A 15,746-nucleotide genomic window follows, 5' to 3' on the forward strand; every position below is an offset into this window, starting at 1 on the left:
TTGAGATCTCGACGCTTGGCGGCTGTTTCCGATTCTTTGTCTACTGTCTTTGTTCTACCTTTCTTTTTTCCTGCTCTTTAAGCTTTGCCCATCATCCCTCATACTGCTGCTACTCTAGTCCAGTTGCCAGTTTTGCTGGACAGTTTTTCCTAGTTTGAACCTCGACGGGCCAAAGGTACGTTCTATTTCCTTGCCAGTTATCCCTACTACCCACGGTTCTTGTCGTCAAACAATTCCCGGGGTTGCAGCCATGTCAGTGGTGGCCTACAGGTAAACCGTCATCCGCTGCATCTCATATTTCTTTTTTGCAAAGAAAAGTCCCCTACTGTATGCCGTGCTCGGCATCTAGTGGCTCTCTCTCCCTCTCTTACTCTCAGTCTCTCTTCCCCAGAATTCTCACCTTTTTTGTCCCGTTGGTTTTTATGATTTTACTTTTCCCACCATTTTATTCTTGGATTTGACTCTGCCACTGCATGCTGCAAACCATCCCCCCAAAAGACAATTCATCGAGTCAGCCATCTCTTTCCTTTTCAATTGCGCCTGTCTGTCGTCAGGAGTCACTCTGTTCGAGTCAATCCTCTTCAGAGACCCTCAAAGTGTCGCATTCGCGTTTTTGCTCCTGCGTCCTGCATCCATCCTGGTCAATATTACACCACCTTCCCGCTAGTTACAAGCTCATCCTGATATCCCCACTAGTCAGTGCATCCCTCTGACGCTGTCCTGCCCTCCGTCACTTGTCTGTTTTCTTTCCCTATTTCTTTTTTTATTTATTCATTTTTACCCTTAATCTTTTTTATTATTTAAATCCTTTTTCTATTTTTCCTTTTTTATTTTATTCTTTCCGCCCCCCTTCTCCCTGCTTTAATTTATTTCTCCCAGACTTCTTCATCTCCCCCCATACCTGTTCCGGAATAGCTAGCTGGTGAACAACTTCTCTGACTGAAGGATGGGTCTCCAGCGCAGCTAAATAACGACCCTGGACCCTCCACAATTACACTTGCACGCTCGCATTGCACCGTTTATCCACGCCCATCATCGCCAGGCCCCCTTCCTTTCCCACCCTCAACCCCCCCCCTCCCCTCCCCCAGTTCAGAACCACACGGACTAACGAGCCACTACCGTTACCCTTCAGCCTCTCATTAGCTTTCCTTTTCATAAGCTCTCCTCTAGTCTAGTCTAGATATCCTTTCCACCCCCGTTTCTGGGACCCTCCCTCCGGACTATCTTCTTACGCGCATCCTTTCTTCTCTCCCGCACCCAAGCTGAACTTTGTTTTATGTCTCTCCTCTAGACTTCCCTCCCCTTGTTATATGAGCTGAAGCCATTGAAGGACGAAAGCAAAGGAAGTCCAGAAAAAAAAATAAAAAAGGATTATCATCCCGGACCATTCGAGGTCAGTCATGACCGGCATGGTTCAGACTGACCTAGCTCATCCACCTGCACCAAAGTACAAGGACGAGCCAGTGGAAGATCCTGTGAGTGTATTCTCATCATTTCTTGAGTGCTAGGAACCCGTGCTTTTTTGCCTGTTATGTTATTCTTTTCTTTTCCAGTATTTTCTTTTTCCCTTCTCCGACCTTTCTATCTTGGTCTTTTGCCTCTCATGCCTGCATCATTCCATGCTTTTGCCCTTCATCCAAGGTCAACCTGGCCTACTGCGCATGAGTGCTACGGGGGAGAACCCGGGAGTATGTGGGCATTTGGTCCTCAGTAGAGCAGGCCTCCCTGCTTGTTGAGACCGTATACGATAACCTGACCGTGTCGCCTGTTTCCACTGCGATGACGTCTCCCGCAATGCGCCAATAATCAATGCACGGACGCCTTGTCTTCCGACGTCCGTCGAACACCCTGTGGTCTCACCCTCGACATTCGGAATATTCTTCAACGTCCTGCGACACTGGAGCCGCCAATGGGGCTGGAAAGTTTCTTCAGCACGGGTCATGCCCACATCTGTCATGCTCTCTGGCCGCGCTTGCAGAAAGTCATCGCTGACTCGGCTTTGACTGTTCGACCAAACTATGAATCTGATTCGAACCCCACGTGTCTTGCTTTCACGTTCCCCTGGAGGCGATAAAGGAAGGTCATTCTTGTTGCCTGAATGACACGACTTACCAGCAGGATGGACAACATACCCACCGAGGTTTTGGGGGATGCGAACAGGTCCAGAGTTGCCAACTTCTTACCAACGATGCTTGCCTGTGGCAGGTGCTTTCCTTATTGCCTCTATGCCACCATATACGCATCGGGCTGCTTCCTACAGATGCTCAACCATATGTGTGTTTGGGCTTCTTGCTTATAGCATAAGCAACTCATTGATTTGTGTTCCCATGTGCAGTTTCTGATTCAACTACATTTTATTTTGTCTTGCACATACTTTCTTAATCATTTCTATGGGCATATCGCAATCTGCAATATACGATCACTCGGGTTCTGAAACTTGTTTCGAGAATAATTCAGGTTCCAGCGCTAACTGTCGTTTGACCCAGCATCGCCATCCCGGCCCGCAACCGCCTCATCTTCAGCATCCTCGACCAACTCTTCTGGTCCAGCCACAGAAACAACCAGAATCACCACATCAGACTTCAACTACCCTACCTTCTGGTTCATACGCACCTCACGCCTTAGGCAACGGAGTTATACATCATCAGCACTCCTACGGCCCGCCATCAGAGCATTCGTACTATTCATCTCATTCCTCTTATAGTACAGCAAGCGCACCCAGTCAGTACTCATCAAGTGGTAAGTGCGGTGTATGGGGTTTCTTTGGTGTTTTTTGGTACAATGTTATTCGCAGCAGCAGTGACAACGATATGCTCTAAAGGTTGCTCCGGTTAATCCAAGCCACAGAGGCTGATTCATGTTCAGGACCACCAGAAATGATGGCTACAGCCACGCAAATTCAGCGGCCGTATCCTCCAATTTATCATACGCCCCAATCCAGCTCGCCTGCTTCAGTAGCTTCCCAAACACACGAACAGCATAATCGCGGCATATACACACAGTCGCCCCAAATGGCCTCGCAAATGTATGGCTATCCGCCATACTCACCCATGAATCCTGTGCAGCCTCCACCCTATGGACCGAATACATCCCCCCAACAGCATCCTCTTACGACACAGCCACTGATGGTGCCCCATCCAACAAGCACTGCGCAGTTACCGCATCATCCGGCTCAGGCTCCAACAGGGAACTTGTCAAGTAGTCCAAATTCAGCTGCGGCACAACAGCCAACGCCCCCTCAGAGAACGATGCTAAACCCTCCTCACTCAGCAGCTAGTGGTGCACCTTTGTCAGCCAGTGCTGTTCACCATCAAAACTCTAATGTCGGGGCCAGCTCTAGTGCGGCACCAGGACCAATCCCTGCCACAACTCCCCTGGTTGTCCGACAAGATAGCAATGGTGTCCAGTGGATCGCGTTTGAGTACTCCCGGGATCGTGTAAAGATGGAGTATACAATCCGCTGCGATGTTGAGTCGGTTAATGTGGATAATTTAAGCCAGGAGTTCAAGACTGAGAACTGCGTTTACCCTCGAGCCTGCTGCAGCAAGGACCAGTACAGAGGCAATCGGCTGGTGTACGAAACTGAATGTAATGCTGTTGGATGGGCATTGGCGGAGCTGAACCCGGCACTGAGAGGCAAGCGTGGGCTGATTCAGCGGGCAGTGGATAGCTGGAGGAATAGCAACCAGGACCCTCGACTTCGAAGCCGGCGTGTGAGGAGGATGGCCAAGATTAACAAGCGGCAGGGGATGCCTGTGCCTCCGCCTCACATGGCGCCTTCCACCCCTGTTGGCCCTGGGGTGCCAAGTGCTAGTATGCCCGCCCCCGGTCCCCGTCCCAGCCTGGGGCCATTGCCCATGGGCCCGCCTCAGCTACATCACCACCATGCCCAGCCAGATGGAAGTGCAGGCCACGAAGAAGCTAGCGGTATGTTCCACCACACATGATGTGCTTGTCCCTGACACTGTTTGAATGAATCGACGGTGCTCATGTCGGTTTGTCTTGTATTGTTTGATATTTTTTTGCCATGTCTCAGTAGGCAGATCGCCACCGAACGGACGTGAAATTGGTGTGCTTTCTTCCAAGAGATATGGATACCGTACCCCATGTATTTCTATTTGGTCTGGAGAGGCTCTTGTCGTTTTGTTGCTTGTTGTTTTGCCCATACCCTGTTCATGTTTCGCCTGTTATGCTACGTTGACGCTGTACCCCGCTGTGCTTTCAAACATGACGTGCCACCTGCAGTTTTGCGTAGGCTAATTTATATATTGTCCTATCATACATAATAGGTACCACTGACTATACGAACGGTACCAGTCGTCCACCTGTCTCGGATGGTCTGCAACCCGGACCATCGCCAACGGACATCCGCACGGCGCAGGTGTTCCATGGCTATCCTTCCTATCCGACCCCCGCGACGGCCCCAGGGGGACCAAGGGGTCCCTCAATACCACCACTACTCCGAGATAATGGCATCGGGTCTCTCGGGCGCCATCCCACCATTGCGACATCCTCGAACCGGATCGAAGAAGTGGGCGATGACGATGACGAGCGCAATCCAAGCAGCGATGCGCTCTTTGGCACACTGCCCGAGGGCAAACGCCGCAAGTTCATCCTGGTGGACGATAACCAGCGGGGTTGTCGCGTGCGAGTTAAGGTCATGCTGGACCAGGTTGATATGGACGAGCTTCCAGACTCCTACAGGATGTCTAATGCGGTATACCCCCGGACATACTTTCCTGTTCAGATGAGGGACCCGGGTCGAGTCGTGCCTGGGAATCGTTATATCAAGGACCACGTTGGGGTGGATGAGGGTGACGATGCCGATGATGATGACAGCCCGACCGTTGGAAGGATCATGGTTCCTGCACCACAGATTGATGGCGAGGGAGAGATCGCGGTTCCCCGGCTGTCCCGAGGACGACGGAGAAGAGAGGTACTGTTGAATGACCTGGGCTACCGAATGAGTTGGAGCCAAAGTCGAGTGTTTGCGGGGCGGATGCTGTTCCTGCAGCGATCTCGTGCGTGATCTTCCCTTTCCCTACATCCCTTGCGTCGCCTGCATGTTGGCCATGCAGTCCCCACCTCGGAACACCGTGAATGTGACTAATCTTTGACCCGTGTCGGGAATGTAGTTGACGCGTACCGAAATAAGATGCGCAGCACGATGCTGGCGGCCGGCCAGGAACCGACTTCCATTCCCCGGCATTTCGAGACGCGGGCGGGCAAACGACGATTCCTCGAGCGTAAGCGACGGGCGGCGGGGGGCCCGACTCGGCATGCCGGTGCCCATGGGGTGTCTGCCTCGCAGCGCAGTGCTGAAGAGGTCGAGGCTTGACCCATGCAGCTTGGAAATACACCATCTCCTTCTATTTTTATTCAGTGCTACCGTATCCCTGAAGATTGTGTCAGGGAAATGTTTACGTTGACCGTGTCACTCGTTTCTTGTCTCAGTTCGCCTGATCCTTCTGCCGGGTTGTCCCTCAGGGTTATGCTGACGGGGCCGACAGCGATCATGGACCGCTATGTAAAGTAATAGATATCGGGAGGGAGTCCAAGAGGGGGCAAGGGGATATGGCGGTCTGTTGGATCGGGCGTTGGATTTCGATGATGATTTTTGTTCTTGACATGATTATGATGATTTGACGGCTGCCCTTACTACGAAAACAATATGATGATTAACTGATGATGAAACTCTGAATGTGAACGATGGTATTGTGGTTTTGTTCCTTTTCCTTCCTTCAATGGTGTCAATGAAACCCCAAAGAATACGGGACCAAACAAGGTTAATTGGTTGCTGCCTGCCGCATTCAGTGCATCTGGGCGGGCACGTGCAACCCCGATTCCGATTAGGTCGAAGCGGCAGTGGACCAACCGGGGAAAGACCCTGACCCGATGCGGCTTAGTGGCTGCTGGACCCTGGCGTTTAGTACGACGTTTGGCTTCCAATTCAGGGCACAGTTACATACACCCGCTCCATACAGCCATACACTATACAGTACAAGTCTAGTGGTTGTCGGGGTCACCGCCGCTCCTCTCCCACCCCCTCCACCAAAAAAGTAACTTCATCCATTAACCTTTTTTTGCTCGTCGCCATGGAAGCTGGGGTTCTTTTCTCCACTGCTTCTGTGCCGCATGCAGTCACTTTAACTACTACCAATCTTCCGACTTCCATCCATCTACTACCACCCACTCTAGGACCGACTACTCATTGTTTCTCTTTCATATCCGCCTTCTCCATCCATCCTTCACCCCCTCACGTCCCGAATCCAAGACACCCCGAAACTTAGTCTAAGATACGGGTTTGCATTTCAAATCTGATTGAGTTCGTGGCTGCGTTCCTTTTTCTATTTCGGCGGTATGCTGACAATTGCGTCGAAGAAAATATCCTGTCGCAGCTCACTGGTCCACGATATTCCGCCCATCCTTGGGTGAACTTTCACGGGATCGTCTGTAAACGACGAACCGTGGTTCCGTCGGGCTGTCAGACTTGTTCTTGATTTAGAAACAACACCCTGCGACGGTTAGGGTGCCATACTACTACTACCACCACCTGCCTGCCAGGAGACCGCTTTTTCTGCCCTTGCCTCGTTCGTCTGGCTGTCTTACTTGGGGTCTTGCTTGGTGCTCTCTTCCTTCCTTTCACTGCTCCTACTAGTAACTCTTCCTCATCTATCGCCCTCTCCTCCTTCGTCGCCAGTTAGCTCAGTACCCTATTATTATACCTATTTCGTCTCCTATTGCGATATTTCCTAACAGTCATTCACAAAGAGATCCTTGTCACATGTTCCAGCATGGCCGGCGTGAACCGGTCCTTTAGTTACAGTCGCGGCGACGATGCGTTGTTGAGAGATGATGAGCGAGAGATCTCACCCCTCCGATCTGCAGAAGACGGTCTCTACAGTACATCATATGGCGACATCTCCCCGCTATCTGCTGGATTTCAAGCGCAGACTAGGCCATTCGACCGAGGTCTGGTGTCAGTCCCGGAAGGTCAGAGCCTGGAGCGCCACATGACCTCGACGCCGGGGATGGATAATCTAGGGCCGGCCTCTGTGGGTGGCGGAATCAGTGGTATCGCTCTTGGCGTAGCCAATTCTAATAATCGCCAGAGCGGAGTTGACGCTTTTAGGGAAACAGATGTTCCAGTACGCAATCTCCCTGCTGAACGGGATTTCAACACCACCGGCTCCGATAATCCCTATATACCTGCTCCGCCCGATGGAGACATATATCCGAATTCGGAGACGATGAGGTATCGCGACTCTTACAGCTCGCATACCGGGCTTGGTGCTGGCGCGCCTTTTGCAGAACATAGCACGCCGGGAACTACGCCATCCCAACGTAGCTTCTTCGATAGTCCGTACCAAGGTGTGGATGCTGGACCGTATCAGCGGCATTCGGCTTATAGTTCTCACGACTATCCGCTTGTCATCAATCCGGATGATATTGCTGACGATGGCGATGATGGATTCCCTGTCCACCCCAAGGGAGCGGCGGACTACAGATCGAACGGAAATGCGCCTGCTGCAGGTGTCGCTGGCGCCGCGGCTGCCGGGGGGCTTTTAGGGAAGTTTCGGGCGCTTTTTAAGAAAGAGCAGCCTAGTCCGTATTATGATTCTGATATTGGAGGTGGGTTGGGAGGAGCTGAAAAGGCACAAGGAGGTAGGCACATTATTGGAGGCGGGAGTCGCAAACGTGGGTGGATTGTTGGGCTCGTATTGGCGGCAGTGATCGTGGCAGCTATTGTTGGGGGCGCTGTCGGTGGTATTCTGGGCCATCAGGAGCATGACGGCGATACATCTTCGTCGTCATCATCATCGGGCACAGGGTCTGGTGGTTCGGACAAAGGAGATGGGCTGCTCGACAAGGATTCCGACGAGATCAAGGCGCTTATGAACAACAAGAACCTCCACAAAGTGTTTCCCGGAGTCGACTATACCCCGTGGGGAGTGCAGTATCCGCTGTGTCTCCAATATCCTCCGTCGCAGAACAACGTTACGCGCGACCTGGCGGTGCTCACGCAGTTGACTAATACTATCCGACTTTACGGCACTGACTGCAACCAGACTGAGATGGTCCTCGAGGCCATTGACCGCTTGCAGTTGACTAACATGAAGCTCTGGCTGGGCGTGTGGATTGATACCAACACCACGACTACGGATCGCCAGATTAGCCAACTGTATAAGATCGTGGAAAGCGCAAACGACACCTCGATATTCAAAGGAGCTATTGTGGGTAATGAAGCACTCTATCGAGCAGGCTCCGACGTGGCGAGTGCAGAAACGAATCTGATCGGCTACATTAACGATGTCAAAGACCACTTCAAAGAGAAGAACATTGACCTCCCGGTGGGCACCTCGGACTTAGGCGACAATTGGAATGCACAGCTGGTCAGCGCAGCCGACTTTGTCATGTCGAACATTCATCCGTTCTTCGGAGGAGTAGAGATTGATGACGCCGCCAGCTGGACATGGACATTCTGGCAGACGCACGACACCCCACTCACAGCCGGAACGAACAAACAGCAGATCATATCAGAGGTCGGATGGCCAACGGGTGGAGGGAACGACTGTGGGTCCGACAACAAATGTCAGAATGACAAGCAGGGCGCTGTAGCGGGCATCGATGAGCTGAACCAGTTCCTGTCGGAATGGGTTTGTCAGGCGTTGGACAATGGGACAGAGTATTTCTGGTGAGTTGCAGACTGCTACAACCCTAGGACGTGGCTAAGATATATGCAGGTTCGAGGCTTTCGATGAGCCGTGGAAGGTCCAGTACAACACGCCCGGTCAGGAATGGGAAGACAAATGGGGGCTGATGGACTCGGCTCGCAATCTGAAGCCGGGCGTCAAGATCCCTGATTGCGGCGGCAAGACTATTACGTGAACGCCGATACGTCTCTAGACCTCCTGATGAAAGTGATGATGGATGAAATGTACACAACATATCCGACATACATCATGTGTTATGATGCACTACGACTGATCGATCTCTGCTGTGCTTCCTTGCGGTGTTAGAGCTTTGTCCTGGGACTGTATTCTATTGAGCTGTGCATGGGTCGGCTGCCATCGTTCATTTGCGCGGCATTCTGACGAGTGTCACGACGCCATTCTACGCAAAGTGCTATTTGGCGTGTTTGTATATAGCGTGTGTGATCCACATAGGGCTGACATTACGACCCTTGTTGCATGCATGCCGATTCGGCATTCGGAGCGCATGGCGTAGGCGTGTAGCAGTAGATGGTTGTCACCATAGCAGCCATTCACCACTATTATAAGGTGAGAGGCAACCATCCCCATCTAGATGATATGATATGATACTCCCTACTACTCCTCCCCCTCCTTCTCCAATGGATAATAAATCCGCATATTCCAAAATGCATGCTCCTGCGCCTCAAATAGCGGCAACCTGACGGACCCCCTCCTCTTCACAAACGCACTCACCACCTCCGACTCGACATCCTCCAACGGTCCCCCAAACACAAACGCCGGATCCAGCGCCAATAACTGCTCAAGATGTGTGCGCTCCGCGCCAGGACAGAAGAGGAATGTACGAGGAGTTACTTTCTCGAATGCGAGGGGGGACTCGAGAACGGTGATGTTGAGGGAGGAAAGGAGGGATTTATCGAGGGTATTGAAGACAGGGTCTTGGGCGTAGGTTTTTATTGTTGGATCTGTTCATTGAGAATGAATGATTAGTTGGGTGAATGAGATAGATAGGATATAAATATACTCACCAGCAGAAGAGGAAGAGATGGAAGCAATAACGTCCACCAACGCCGCCAACTGATACAGCGAAACTAATCGTCGATCAACCCATCCTCCACGAAGGAATCCGCTCGGACTGCCGAGACCGATGCAGATGATGGAATCAATCCCTAATTCATTATGCTTATTCTCTATTGTTGTATGCGATTGTTCTGTATTATCCGTATTTGACTCTCGTAATTGTAATTGAGCAAGGAGGATATTGTGAAGCGTCCTCACTACCACATCGCACGTAGATGATTCTTTCCATGTGCGTTGGATGATCTGGGTGAATTGGGATTTGAGGGAGTCGAGGGTGGTGGTGGGTGGGGCTTCGGCGGGGTGGAATAATGATTCTTTTTCTTCTTCTTTTGTTGGCGATTGGAATTGGGATTGTGATTGTTGGTCTTTGGTGGTGCGCGCACAGCGGCGCGCTTTGCCGCTGGTGGTGACATGCGTCCAGCCGGTAGTGGCGTCGGTGATTTGGAGTCGTTTTTGCGCTTGCAGGGTGTTGTTGGGGTGAGGGTGTTTTTTGCGCGAGGTGTGGGGCATTTTTGCTTCTTGAGTTTATACTAAATATTTTTGGGTGTTGGGTTTGAGGGGTTGGTGAGTGGGTGGGATTAATTGGTGCAAATGGGTTCTAGTGGTGGAAGGAAGATGCATGAATGAATGGCAGAGAGAATTGAATGCGACGGAGGGGAGGGGAGGACCGGCGGGCGGTAAGTGGGTGGGTTTGATTGGTGGGAGGATCCTAAGTAGACACGCTTATAAGGCGGCATAGCCTGGGCCCATCATTTGCTCCCCACCATCTATCTCCACCAGTATACAATATCTTCGAAAGCTTATTGCTTCATTTCTGTATTAAGTATGTCCAACACGGAAGAAAAGCAAAATGTGCAGTCTGTTGGCTCTGGGCCCAAAGTCAATATCCTCTACTCAGCCCCTGGTTTCGCAGTACTCGATCCAGACACTATCAAGACAATGGCGAACCCCAGCAATACCATATTCAGCTGGGGCGGCGTACAGATAGTGAAAATATCTCCTGAAGTTGCGGTCAAATTTGGCTCTCATGTCACATTACACGAGGCTAAAAGTATGTTGTTTGTTAATCAGAATACAGAAACTGTACCAGTGCCCAAGATCTTTGCTTATTACTCCTACGGTCCAATCGACCGGGACATCGGGGATTATGGGAGCTACTATGATAATTATATCTTCATGACTTATGTGGAGGGCCAGAGACTGGATAAGGTCTGGGACACTTATGATAGTGTGACAGAAACTCGAATTGCCGGCCAGTTGAAAGGGTATCTCGATGAGCTTCGCCAGATTGAGCACAGGAATTACATAGGCTCTGTTGATCGTGGGCCGCTTCCTGATCCAATTCTAGGAGAACTTGAGTACAAGGGTGGGTAGTGTCACCAATACCTGTCACTGATACTGACGCTACGAAGGACCCTTTGATTCAGAAGATGACTTCAACAATGCAATTATCAATGCATATCAAGACACGGCACCAAAACGTCATGTCAAGAATGTCCCGGTTGGTATGCTTGCGTCTCAGAAAAGACATAATATCGTTTTTACCCATGGGGATTTTCGTCATCCCAATATCATGGTTAACGATGGGAACGTCACTGGTATCGTTGATTGGGAGTTCAGTGGCTGGTTCCCTGAACACTGGGAGTTTGTCAAAGCTCTCGCGGTATGGAAGTGGCAGAATGATTGGACTGGATATTTGGCAAAGATTCTCGAACCGTATTATACTGAGTATGCGGTGTTTTTGTTCTTTCATGAAGTTCTCTGGATGTAATAACCGTCGTTGGGTCTGTAAGCCTGATTGGAAAGAAAGCTGTGACTATTGGACTAGTCCCGGTAGACCTGGTGGATGCGAAGTTGGAAGACAATCTCGTAAGGACCTTGGACAATTTGAAGAAGTAGTAGCAAGCCATAACAATTCCTATTGTGCCAAGTTCATAGCTTTTAGATATCGAGATCACGTGGTGTTGTCGTAGATGATGTCTTCCTGAGCCTAGATCATGATCAAGCCAAGGACATGCAGCCAAAAACCAAGCATGAGGAAGAACAGCGGATAAAGACATTACCTACAATAATCCCTGTCATGCAAGCTTGATCACGGCGCTTCAAGTCGGACCAAGATGCGTCGCCTATACTATGGCGGGGTTGGGCGCTTAGCTACACATAAACATATGAGCAGGCTGAACACCAACAGTATCAGCATTCGTCCAACTCACAACACAAGTTGCATGGTATATTCGTTGGAAATGGAAGAAGTGATTATCATACAAAACAATGAATGCAAAGTATTTGGTTGGTTTTGGTGTTCACTTAATGTGATTGGCTATAGCAAATCGTGCCCCAACACATCCAGAATCGGGGTGATAATGCGAATCAGCGTGAAGGTTGACAACCATTAGAAAGTTCCGTAGTAGCGCTGAGACGGGGCTATACTAGCAGAAGGAGATATTTACCTAAAAAACTGCAACGAGACTAATGGACAGAAGCTGCATGCGATCGTCCCGTCACACTGCGATCACCTCCCCATCGGCCCCTCTGAGTCGATCTCTAAGCGCCCTGCCCGGATAGCGCCCGTCGCTCCCCCTCTTCTGCTTCCTCCTGTGCCCTCTCGTGCCCTCACCCAACCCTTGCTCGGCGCTACCAGCAGCTTCCTCTCCGCGAATGACAGTCCAGAACTGCTCCCTGTCGCTGTGATGTCTCTTGCAGCCCGCCTCCCTGATCTATCCACCCAGCCAATCTGCTTCTTGCAATCCTTCGCGCGCTCCCCAGTTGTAGTCTAGTCTGATCCAGTCTTGCTATCAGCTAAACTTCTGCCGTTGAAACCGTCACTCATCCCATCCCATCCCCCAATCGCCGCTGTCCCCTGCGGGAGTTGTCACATCGCACATTGCGCTGTGACTCGTCCATATCGCTTGCCTTCCCCGCTATGCCGGTGGCCGTGAGCGCCATTGCAGGAACCGGCCATGGCCTCTTCGTCTCGACTCAAAAAGTCATGGCAGCCCTCCCTCCCGCCCAGCTGCTGGAAGGCTTGGTTTCATGATGATCATTCTTCTTCCTGCAGTGCTGGATCGCTTGCCGTGACTGTTTTCGTGTGCCTCTTGATGAGTCGAGGTTGCTAGAGGTTATTTCTGTTCCATCTGACCTCCTCTGGCGCACTCTGTATATCTCCTCTTACCTATATCTCCTTCCTCTCTTGTTCTACCCACTGGTGCCCTCAGAATGAGATTCTTCAGCGACTCGATATCCCGCTGGACAGCGGCCCTCACCCTCCTGTGGCTGAGTCTGGTCAATGCTCACACCGTCATCACTTACCCCGGATATCGAGGTAACAACCTGCACACCAACGGTACAGTCGAAGAGACCAACGGTCTGGGTGTCGCTTGGAAGAACGGCTCCTACGTCTATCCCTATGGAATGCAATGGATCTATCCTTGTATGTATCCCACCATGCCTTGTCCATCTCCCCAAAGAAGGTAGCCAGCTGACTGTTTTAGGTGGCGGTATGGCCACCTCCCGCAATCGCACCAAATGGCCCGTCACCGGCGGTGCTGTCGCCCTTCAACCTGCCTGGTTCCGCGGCCATGAGACGGCCTTCGTCTACATCAACATCGGCTGGGGTACTGTCCCTCCCAACATGAGTAACCCCATGCTCTCGGTCTTTGAAATCGAAGGTCCCACCAACAACCCTTACCCCGGCACCATCTGTATGCCGCAAGTGCCACTGCCGGCCAATATGAGTGTGAGCCCGGGTGATAATGCGACGATTCAGGTGGTGTTGGCGGCGAAGCACGGTGCTGCTCTTTATGATGTATGCAACAGCCCCTCTATATATCCACATACATCGGATTGATACTGACTGACTTAGTGTGTGGACATCACCTTCGCTGAACCTGAGGATGTCGAGGAAGTGACAAAAGACAACTGCTTCAACTCGACAGATATTGCCTTCAAGTATGTCTTTGCCTCAAAGTCACTGACGACTTCTGGTGCACTGGCGCGGCTGAGTAGTCCCGGGTTGAACGCCGTGGTACCGGTGCTGGTGATGGTGTTGTTTGGACTGTTCATGATGTGATGTGGTGATGTATTCTGAAGTTGTTTTGTTCCCTGGTTACTCGGCACATACCTACCATACATACCCTTATACTCTCCTTATACCCATACCCCGTTTGGCTGTGAGCCGACGATGATTTCAATGTTTTGCAATGAAGTTGCATGTTTAATGTTCCATCATGGTGTTGTGGTAATATGGTACTCATTACATATTTTATATCGAATCAATCTCACATACCCAAAACCCTAACATCTACGACAACTATCTCACTACTCCTCACTTCTACCTCCTACCTACACCCTGCTATATAACTACAACCCCCTCACCACCCCCAAAATGACCTCTACCACCTCCCCCGGCGCCTCCTGCGGCGCCCAATGCCCCACCCCGGGAATCAACCTCACCTCTCTCAAATCCCCACAACTCGTCCCATTGCGCATATTCTCCAGCGCCCCCGGCTCCTGATACACCCCCCAATCACTCTCCCCGGAGGCAAACGCACACGGAATCTCAATCCTCCTCCCCGCAAACACCTCCCAATCCCAAGTAAATTTCCTCTCCGGCGTCGTCCGCACCCGATACCAATTCAACGCGCCCTGGAACCCCGTACGCGCATATTCCCCTACATACACCGACAACTCCTCATCACTCATCCACTCCTTACTCCGCGATACTCCCTCCATATCCGCCTGCCGCATCATCTCCTCCACCGTCTCGGGCATACTCAACCCCATCGGCATGATATAATACCCGGGCATTCTGGCTAACTGTTCCCCCGTCCACGAGGAAATAGGTCCCATATTGGAAGGGTCATTCCCTTCCCAGCATCCACTCTTCAGATGGAAATACCCCCGTAGGAAATCGTGGAGACCTTGCGCGGGGTTCTCCATCTCTGGGCTGGCGTTTTCGGTGGAGTAGTACCATTTATAGTGTTTTAGACCGAGGGTGCTTAGGTCGCTTTGTATATCTCCTCCTCCTCCTTCTTTAGTTTCCTTACTCTCATTCTTCTCCTGGGAAATAGCAGCCGGAACCCCCGGAAACGGATGACTTAGCAGCACGACACTCCGAAACATATCGGGTCTAGCGACGGCGCAAAACGCCGCCGTCACGGCGCCTGCATCATGACCTACTACGCATTCCACGGTGGTGTAGCCCAGTGCGTGGACTAGACTCACCACGTCCCGGACTAAGGATAGGCCTGTGAAGGTGGTGAGGTTCGAGTCGGGGTAGTTGGCGGCGTCTTTTTTCCAGCCTGTGGTGCGCCCGAAGCCGCGTCCGTCTGGGGCCACGATGTGGTAGTCCGGACCGGCTTGGATGGAGAGTTGGGGGAGGATGTGGCGCCAGGAGTAGGCGAGTTCGGGGAAGCCGTGGAGGAGGAGGATGAGTTTGCGGGGCCGTGGAGGAGTGGTTGTTGTTGTGGGGGAGTTGGATTCGAGGATGTGGGTGGTTAGGGTGGGAGTGGTTGGGATGAGGCGGGAGGTTATGGAGGGGGGGAGGGGGAGGGGGGATGGTGATGAGAAGGACATTGTGGTATTGGGGTGGTGATGATGGTGATGATGATGATGATTATAGTTATGGTGGTGATGTTATTAGATGGATGTGTAATATATTAGGGTGAGATGGGGAGTATAAGGTTCAAGGGGAGAGGGGAAAGGGAAGGTTAAGTATTCTGACAAAGAGGGGGATCAGATGTTAATTAATGGTTGGTAATATGGAATAAGACCCGAGGTTAAATTACTTTATAGTCTACATATCTTCTTCATGATTAGTATAGTTGCTCAAATGGTTCATGTTCATCAAGATGAAGAAGATCAGTTGGGAAGCAAACGAAGAAAAGGATCCATCCGGCTTGGCTCCATGACGCAAGAGCCCAACTTTGTTTTCCGACTTTCTGCTTCTTTGGCCAA

The 15,746-nt window shown here is 51.2% G+C and overlaps 6 protein-coding genes across 6 annotated transcripts; 4 read left to right on the forward strand and 2 right to left on the reverse strand.

Moving 5' to 3' along the window:
* Positions 1-1,061: 1,061 nt before the first annotated feature.
* Positions 1,062-5,728, forward strand: BO87DRAFT_460774 (uncharacterized protein). The gene is made up of 5 exons (XM_025629037.1): positions 1,062-1,475; positions 2,487-2,739; positions 2,866-3,927; positions 4,290-5,021; positions 5,136-5,728. The coding sequence occupies exons 1-5, from the start codon at positions 1,401-1,403 to the stop codon at positions 5,336-5,338; spliced, it is 2,325 nt and encodes a 774-aa protein (XP_025477586.1). The 5' UTR covers positions 1,062-1,400; the 3' UTR covers positions 5,339-5,728.
* Positions 5,729-6,573: 845 nt separating this feature from the next.
* On the forward strand, positions 6,574-8,995 carry bgt3 (putative cell wall glucanase). Its single transcript, XM_025617881.1, has 2 exons — positions 6,574-8,695; positions 8,745-8,995. Exons 1-2 carry the CDS (start codon positions 6,795-6,797, stop codon positions 8,887-8,889), a joined length of 2,046 nt encoding a protein of 681 aa, XP_025477587.1. The 5' UTR covers positions 6,574-6,794; the 3' UTR covers positions 8,890-8,995.
* Positions 8,996-9,031: 36 nt separating this feature from the next.
* Positions 9,032-10,384, reverse strand: BO87DRAFT_363259 (SRR1 family protein). The gene is made up of 2 exons (XM_025621675.1): positions 9,740-10,384; positions 9,032-9,676 (listed from the first exon to the last, which is right to left on the reverse strand). Exons 1-2 carry the CDS (start codon positions 10,299-10,301, stop codon positions 9,330-9,332), a joined length of 909 nt encoding a protein of 302 aa, XP_025477588.1. The 5' UTR covers positions 10,302-10,384; the 3' UTR covers positions 9,032-9,329.
* Positions 10,385-10,579: 195 nt separating this feature from the next.
* BO87DRAFT_363264 (aminoglycoside phosphotransferase family protein) lies at positions 10,580-11,645 on the forward strand. Its single transcript, XM_025621676.1, has 2 exons — positions 10,580-11,157; positions 11,204-11,645. Exons 1-2 carry the CDS (start codon positions 10,617-10,619, stop codon positions 11,560-11,562), a joined length of 900 nt encoding a protein of 299 aa, XP_025477589.1. The 5' UTR covers positions 10,580-10,616; the 3' UTR covers positions 11,563-11,645.
* Positions 11,646-12,780: 1,135 nt separating this feature from the next.
* BO87DRAFT_378408 (copper acquisition factor BIM1-like domain-containing protein) lies at positions 12,781-14,082 on the forward strand. The gene is made up of 3 exons (XM_025623787.1): positions 12,781-13,221; positions 13,283-13,596; positions 13,654-14,082. Exons 1-3 carry the CDS (start codon positions 13,008-13,010, stop codon positions 13,858-13,860), a joined length of 735 nt encoding a protein of 244 aa, XP_025477590.1. The 5' UTR covers positions 12,781-13,007; the 3' UTR covers positions 13,861-14,082.
* A 68-nt stretch (positions 14,083-14,150) lies between these two features.
* BO87DRAFT_460779 (alpha/beta fold hydrolase) lies at positions 14,151-15,432 on the reverse strand (the record flags this gene model as incomplete). The annotated part of the gene is made up of 1 exon (XM_025629038.1): positions 14,151-15,432. Exon 1 carries the CDS (start codon positions 15,363-15,365, stop codon positions 14,151-14,153), a length of 1,215 nt encoding a protein of 404 aa, XP_025477591.1. The 5' UTR covers positions 15,366-15,432.
* Positions 15,433-15,746: the final 314 nt, after the last annotated feature.

The sequence above is a fragment of the Aspergillus neoniger genome (genome assembly GCF_003184625.1).
Source record: "Aspergillus neoniger CBS 115656 unplaced genomic scaffold BO87scaffold_25, whole genome shotgun sequence".
Lineage (NCBI taxonomy): Eukaryota > Fungi > Ascomycota > Eurotiomycetes > Eurotiales > Aspergillaceae > Aspergillus > Aspergillus neoniger.